Here is an 8290-nt window from a genome sequence, read left to right as displayed (position 1 = left end):
AATTACTTTTAACCCAAAACTTTTTATCTTTTGCAATCTATTATCATAACTTTTTTTACTTTCAACTTGGTCCTTTATAGTTTTCATTTTCCGCAAATTTTTCGTTTTATGCTTGGTTCTAAATTTTGTGACTTAACACATTGCAACATGCGTCTTTGGTTTAACGTTTTTACGTTTTGTTCTAATTTTGCGAGTTAACATGACGCAACGTGCGTGTGTGGGTGAACGTTTTTACATCGTCTATTTTTTCCCCGTTTGACAAGTTTAACATAACGTACGGGTCCTAGATCGACTTAGTTATAAATAAAGATTCCCCGCCGCATTGCGGCGGGTCGCAATCCTAGTTTTCTCAAAATTGTAATTTCACTTGTAACTAACAATGTTATTTTTTACTATATGAAGAAACAATGAGTCTATAAATCGATCAAAAAATTGAGTTCGGAACTCGGAATTCAGTTCGGATCACCAGTTCATTATCGTGCTTTAAACAACTCATTATTCGAACGTGACCCGAAAACAACAAAATATGAACGGGACGGGACAGAACCGAATTCAAATAACAATTTCGAATCCAGGTTGCATTAGCCCACGTAAAATACAAAATCATATGAAAAAAAAAATCACATTATACTTCTTTACGTACCTACGGAACCTCACATTAAATCAATCTCACACTAACAAATGAAATATTACTTGTATGTTGAAAACTAATTTCAAATTGAGTAGCACAGGTGAAAAGAAATGAAGAAAGTAGGAATTGGATGCTCCAAGAATACTCCTGTATGATTTTATCTAAAGTTTAGAACATACAATTTTCTATTTTTATTGCTAAACACATATTAAATTGCAATTTTGAGGTAATAATGATCGGAACAATAATTGTATGAGGAAGTGATAAGAAAAAAAAAAAGTTTTTATATTATAACAATTTTCTTATATTAAAAAAAGATTAAATAAATAATTATTTAGTAAATTGAAGTTATTCAATGAGATTAGGAGTGAGAAATATGTTAGTGAGATTTTCATTGGATTTTACAACTAAAACACCATTTTAGTAAATATTTTTGAAACAACACCATTTTAGTAAATATTATTTCTACCGACACCTTTTTAGGAAAAAACTCGGGTAATAGGCATTCCCATTCTCCAAGAAACTAAGTGAAATATCTTCGGAAACTTCACATGAAACACCAATATTAAAACAAGATGATTGAAAATTTTATAAGGCCACATTATCTAGAGTGTTAAGGATGACATGACATATTAACTAATATTGCAAACCACTCCTTTTTTGTGTTAAAGTGCATTAAATGAGTCATGTGTTAACATGTTAACACAATGTTAAGAGATTAAATTAATTATTATTTTTTTAGACAAAAACCAATGTTAAAGTGCATTAAATAAGTTACGTGTTAACATGTTAAACTATTTCCTTAGAGTGAAACAAAGTGAAATGAGGAAAAAAGTTGATGCGTCACTTAGGTAGAGTTAACTTAGGTTAAAGTATACCTAAAGGCCTAACAAGAATCATAACTAACACACTGATTATTTTATAAAAATATAAAATCCGGACATTTAATTACCCACCAAATGTATTCTTTTGACCCATACAGTGATACCCGTCGACCCCCATAAATTCCTACACGAAAGAGGGAGAGTACGTGGTAGGTCCGTAACCACAGACCTCTCGTCCGTGAGAAAGAATGCGAGCACTACAAGTGGAGATGAGAGTGACGCTGACCTAGTCCCTAAGGATTTTTAAGTTCGTCAGAATTTTTAAGTTCAAATTCCCAACAAGGAGGTTTGTGGGACCCGCAGTTGCTAACACTGCCACATATCAACTAACCTTTTGAAAGAGGCAGTACAGTTTTGATCAAAAGATGCGACTAAATTCGTTATAAGATACGGTTTTAAATCCGTATCTTATGACAAGACATCTTTTGGTCATACAAACTAATAGAAATAAAGAAATTTGTCATTTAAAAAAACAAACAAAATAAAGGAAACATTTATTGTCATCAATTAATTAATATTGCCATAACGAGGCATCGATGAACAGGCTACCAGATAAAATAACACTTCCAGAACTACCCGGCAATACACCCACCGGCTCTCCACCATAATATCCACCGTCTCCGTCGTCCAGCCACCGTGCCGACTCATCATACTCCCAACCACCGTTCAAAATAACAAAATCATCCGTCACAAAACCCTCAGTACCCATAGCCGGAACCTCCACCATCTTACTCACCTCTTTTGAGCATGTCGACAACGACGTCGTTTCAGTCGTAAGATGAACCATGGCAGCAGCTTCAGTAGCCGCAGCCTGTATGTCACGTGGGGAGCAAGAAACCGGACGAGGCAAGATGTCCGACAGTTCGGGGAAGTTAAGAATAGCCGACTTGCCTTTGATGGAAAGTGCAGCGACATCGTGTGCACGTGCGGCCATTTGCGGGTCAGAAAAGGTCCCGAGCCAGATCCGGGACTTTTTCTTGGGTTCTCGGATCTCGGATACCCATTTTCCCCATGCACGTCTTCGGACCCCTCTGTATATCGGGTGCTTACTGTTGGTTTTGGTGGGTTTAATAGTTGTGGCATTGGTGTGGTTGTGGTTGTTTTCTTCTACATGTTCTCTGCTGCGTTTGACCCGTTTGGTGATCGGGTCATCCGGATTCATTTGGTTTAGATGTTGGGTCGGATATGAGTGTGCAAGTAGCTAGTTGTGCATGTAGAGTTTCTTACAAAGTGATGTTGAAGTGAGTACTTGGTTTTTGGAGGGGTGGGTAATAAGTGAGATTTGGATAGGATATGAAAGTAGAAGAGGACTAGTGGAAGAGTTGGAAGTCTAATGGAACACACAAGTGTCATGAGAAGTATATATAGTAGTTATATACATATACATATATAAAAATAATAAGGACTATTATACAGCAACATTAGTTTATTGTAAAAAATATATTTTACATTTTCTTTAATAGTCCATAATTTTTAAATCTTAGTTTTCTTTAATAGTCCATAATTTTTTAAGGAGTAAAATGTCATTTTAGTCCATTTGGTTTGGGTTATTTTGTCAGTTTAGCCAAAAGGTTTCATTTTTCGTCTGTATCTCTAAAAATGTTTCACTGTTGCCATTTTAGTCCACTAGGTTGACTTCATCCATTTTCTATGTTAACGAGAAGGGCAATTCGGTCATTTTATATGTATTTTTGTTAATTAGAAGGGCAATTCGGCCATATAAAATGACTGAATTGCTTTTCTCGTTAACTGAAAACATGAATGAATTTAACTCAGTGGACTAAAATGGCAACAGTGAAACCTTTTTGGACCCACATACGAAAAATGAAACCTTTGGACTAAACTACCAAAATGACCCAAACCACAAGGACTAAAATAACATTTTAACTCTCTTTTAAATCTTAATAGTTTTATATATAAATTTATTAAAACGATTTTGTAGAGTTTTGCATCCACTCAGTAGATAATATAACCTATATATGTGAAGTGTATGAATAAACTAACTATAGGGTTAGAAATATTTTGGAATTTTAAATAATTACAAAATTTTCAGAACTCTTAATAGATATTACATATTTTTATATTTATGGTATTTTTATCATTTATTAAATATATTTTTATGATTATATACACATTAAGAGTGATTTCATAATTTTTTATATGTAATTTTATGATTACACATATGTAAACTAGTTTTTTTTTACATATATGTAATTTGTTAACACATACACCAACACACACACCCATATATATATATATGTGTGTGTGTGTGTGTGTGTGTGTGTGTGTGTGTGTGTTGAGTTCATTTCAGAACTCTAAATAACTACAGAACTTTCAGAACTCCTAATAAACAATCATTTTATATATAAGTTTTTGTATTTAGGATCTTTTTATCATCTATTATATGTATTTCTTTGATTACATATATGTTAAAAGTAGTTTACATATGTTTAATTGCCAAAATTATATATATGTGTCATAACTAATTACATATATGTAAAAAAACTAGTTTACATATGTGTAATTATAAAATTACATATAAAAATGATAAAATTACTCTTAACATGTATGTAATCGTAAAAATACACATAATAAATGATAAAATTATCCTAAACATAAAAATATATAAAAAAAAGATTGTTTATTAGGAGTTTTGCGAGTTCTGTAAATATATATGGTTCTGAAATGATCCTGGCCCTATATATATATATATATATATATATATATATATATATAATTTGGTTATTTCACATATGTAAAATACTCTTAACATGTATGTAATTATAAAAGTACATATAATAAATGATAAAGTCACCTTAAATATAGTTTATTAGAAGTTCTGAAAGTTCTACAACTATATAGAGTTTTGAAATGAACCCAACCCGGGTAAGGATCATTTCAGAACTCTAAATAATTGCAGAACTTACAGAACTCATAATAAACAATCATTCTACTAATATATTTTTATATTTAACATTGTTTAAGGGTATTTTTTTATCATTTATTATGATTTCATGTGTGTTAAAAGTAGTTTTATCATTTTTTTCATGTGCAATTTTATAATTAAATATACATAAATTGGTTCATTTACACATATCTAAACTAGTTTCTTTACACATATGATAATTAGTTATATAATTTGGTTTTTCATATGGGTCTACATATTCACACACCCAAGTGCCTATTCACACACCCTCATATATGCCTCGTATAGGTTTATACGTCACATATAACATTTTTCAATTTCCAATAGAATATCTGATTATGTCATATTTTGTCTTATATGCCTCGTATAAGACCATTTTATCCCTGATTTGGGTCTTTACGCATGGGTAAATTTGTAAGGACCTGCACTAAAATGTCCTGAAATACCCCGTAAGTGAAAACATGGACCCCTAAAACCCTAAATCTCATGAAAAATCAAGAAAATTCAATTTTATTGATCTGTCGCGGGCCGCGTAAGACTTAAGGAAAGTCTACGCGAGGCGTGACAGCTTGAAAACCCTCCGGATAAGCTTTAGGCCACGTGTCAAACACGTGGCAGACCTACGGGGTGACACGGCAGCCCTAGCCATAGCTAGGGTGGCCCTCGCAGGCTGCGTAGGTTGTTATTCGAGTTTACGCGGGCCGTGTAGAACCCAAATTTCAGCTATCAAAGGGACGTTGCATGGCATTGCTTTTGTGTTCGAAAAATTCTTTCAAAACATCCAAATTCTGCTTATATACGAGTGTTTAAGTGTCGTGACGCTGCTACGATTACAGGGTAATAACTCGATCACTGCTACGATACAATGTCCGAGTGATTGAAACCGATCCGATGGATGTTTAAGTGCTGCCTGAATTCGGGCCATACTTTGTCATTCGTTGTGAGGGTTTTGATTTCGTGAATTTATCGTAAATGTTGTATTAAGTTACTAACCTAGTTTCGTTTGCATTATTTAACTAGGTTACCAGGCTTAATCAGTAGGCGAAATCTGTCCAGTTAAACTTGCAATATGAGTCATTCTGTTTTTATCAAAGTTGTTTTGTAAACCCTAAATATTTTCCAGTTATATCTTACAGGGATTAAGTCTTTTTTATCTTTAATTACTGGCAGTAAGTGGGGTATTGTGCACATTACTGCTGTTTTATCACTTTTAGGTGAACGGACCTAAATAGTGATACACGTCACTTTTGGGTGAAAGGAATCAATAGTGATATGACCACAGCCATAGATCCGGTCGAGTGACAACTGAACCAGTTAATTATAAGATAGGGGCAATTGTAATCACTCTTAATACTGTAATCTATAACAATGTGTCGTTTTGTGCAAATTGAATGACTCGCCAGTATTTTCCCGCTGATAAAATCTTTTTAAACATGTTTCAGGTGATTTACTATGAACCAGGAAAAGTGCCGCGTAGCACTACCAGCTTGGATAAAAGTGGCTCAGTAAATAAATAAACATGTTTTTGTAATCAGGGAATTTCCCAGTAAAATTCCTTTATTGTAAATTACGGGGTTTGTCCCGAAACATGAAATAAAATAAAGGAGTGTTTTCAATTTACACGATCCTGTTAAAATTTCCGCTGCCAAATTAAATGCAAATACCACGGGTTTTCTGTCTCCCGGTGTTCGAACCAGGAAACTGAGTCGAGGGCCGTGACAGAAAAAGGTGGTATCAGATCCACTGATTTAAGACAATCAAGTATTTAGAAATACTTAATTTTTTAGATTGCCATTCTGTGATTCTTTAATTTTATAAATAAAATTTTAACTTAAATTTGTGTGTGTTTCTTCATGTGTGCTAACAACATGAATGAACTGTCGGAGGCACTCCGAAACTTTACCATCCATACAACTGATATGGATATAACCAGAACCCAGACTGGGTATCAAGCAGATGCTGAGGAGCCACTAGTATTCCAGGCCCAGCCTCAGGAGAAACCAAAACCCAAAAAGAGAAGAAGGCTGTTGGATTGGAAACGCGAACGTAAGAAGGAACCCGCTGCCCAACGGGTAAAGAAAATGGAGGATCCCAAAGGAAAAGGAAAGGAAGTTGGGGAGAATTCCGGTCAAGCCCAGGAGATGCTACCGTGGGAAGAACTTGATAGGAAACTGGCGAATTGTGACCTCATCGGGCCTGCCGACGAAACCATTTTCAATTTCCCCGCCCAATCTGAACTTCCAATCAATTTGGAACCGGCTATTCCAGACCCCATTGTCAACCCCCAACCTGTTATAGGACAGCTGGAAGAGTGGTGGACGAGCGACTGGCATTTTCAGAACTTCATGAATAACCCCAATGTTTATTTTCCCTAGTTTGATCCTGAACCTGCACTTTTCCCACCTATGAGCTCGGAGAATATTGCCGAATTACGCCGCTATGGCGAGGAACTGGTGGATGCGGGAAACTGGATTCGTGAAGTGCGGGAAAACATCACATGGAAGTACGACGAGAGGGAACGTCGTTTCTGAAAGGCCAGCTAACTGTGGTTGCGTGTTTGTATAATAATAATATGTAGATAATAATAATAATAATAATAATAATAATAATAATAATAATAATAATAATAATAATAATAATATAATGTATAATAATAACTAAAATAAAACCTTTGTAAAATAGATGGTGTGTATTGATGCATACTATTATAAAAATATATAAATGTCGCAAGGTCGACGATTTCGGCTATATGTGTTGACTTAATTGTGATGTGATAGCCTTGTTGTGTTTAATTGTTATTCAATTTGTGACAATAACTTGTATATATTGATAACTATTCAGATGGAAAACACAATAGGTTAATACGTCACATATAACATTTTTCAATTTCCAATAGAATATCTGATTATGTCATATTTTGTCTTATATGCCTCGTATAAGACCATTTTATCCCTGATTTGGGTCTTTACGCATGGGTAAATTTGTAAGGACCTGCACTAAAATGTCCTGAAATACCCCGTAAGTGAAAACATGGACCCCTAAAACCCTAAATCTCATGAAAAATCAAGAAAATTCAATTTTATTGATCTGTCGCGGGCCGCGTAAGACTTAAGGAAAGTCTACGCGAGGCGTGACAGCTTGAAAACCCTCCGGATAAGCTTTAGGCCACGTGTCAAACACGTGGCAGACCTACGGGGTGACACGGCAGCCCTAGCCATAGCTAGGGTGGCCCTCGCAGGCTGCGTAGGTTGTTATTCGAGTTTACGCGGGCCGTGTAGAACCCAAATTTCAGCTATCAAAGGGACGTTGCATGGCATTGCTTTTGTGTTCGAAAAATTCTTTCAAAACGTCCAAATTCTGCTTATATACGAGTGTTTAAGTGTCGAGACGCTGCTACGATTACAGGGTAATAACTCGATCACTGCTACGATACAATGTCCGAGTGATTGAAACCGATCCGATGGATGTTTAAGTGCTGCCTGAATTCGGGCCATACTTTGTCATTCGTTGTGAGGGTTTTGATTTCGTGAATTTATCGTAAATGTTGTATTAAGTTACTAACCTAGTTTCGTTTGCATTATTTAACTAGGTTACCAGGCTTAATCAGTAGGCGAAATCTGTCCAGTTAAACTTGCAATATGAGTCATTCTGTTTTTATCAAAGTTGTTTTGTAAACCCTAAATATTTTCCAGTTATATCTTACAGGGATTAAGTCTTTTTTATCTTTAATTACTGGCAGTAAGTGGGGTATTGTGCACATTACTGCTGTTTTATCAGTTTTAGGTGAACGGACCTAAATAGTGATACACGTCACTTTTGGGTGAAAGGAATCAATAGTGATATGACCAC

General features: G+C 34.9%; 1 protein-coding gene across 1 annotated transcript; it reads right to left on the bottom strand.

The window, feature by feature from the left end:
• Positions 1–2013: 2013 nt before the first annotated feature.
• On the bottom strand, positions 2014–2776 carry LOC110919366 (ethylene-responsive transcription factor ERF039). Its single transcript, XM_022163640.2, has one exon. The coding sequence runs from the start codon at positions 2675–2677 to the stop codon at positions 2027–2029; it is 651 nt and encodes a 216-aa protein (XP_022019332.1). The 5' UTR covers positions 2678–2776; the 3' UTR covers positions 2014–2026.
• Positions 2777–8290: the final 5514 nt, after the last annotated feature.

The sequence above is a fragment of the Helianthus annuus genome, chromosome 16 (assembly GCF_002127325.2).
Source record: "Helianthus annuus cultivar XRQ/B chromosome 16, HanXRQr2.0-SUNRISE, whole genome shotgun sequence".
Classification (NCBI taxonomy): domain Eukaryota; kingdom Viridiplantae; phylum Streptophyta; class Magnoliopsida; order Asterales; family Asteraceae; genus Helianthus; species Helianthus annuus.
The sequence above is the reverse complement of the archived record's forward strand: the minus strand, read 5'-3'. Positions and strand labels throughout refer to the sequence as shown.

Excerpts from the sequence above, each read along its gene's own strand:
- LOC110919366 (XM_022163640.2), bottom strand. The coding sequence starts at position 2,677 with ATGAATCCGGATGACCCGATCACCAAACGGGTCAAACGCAGCAGAGAA.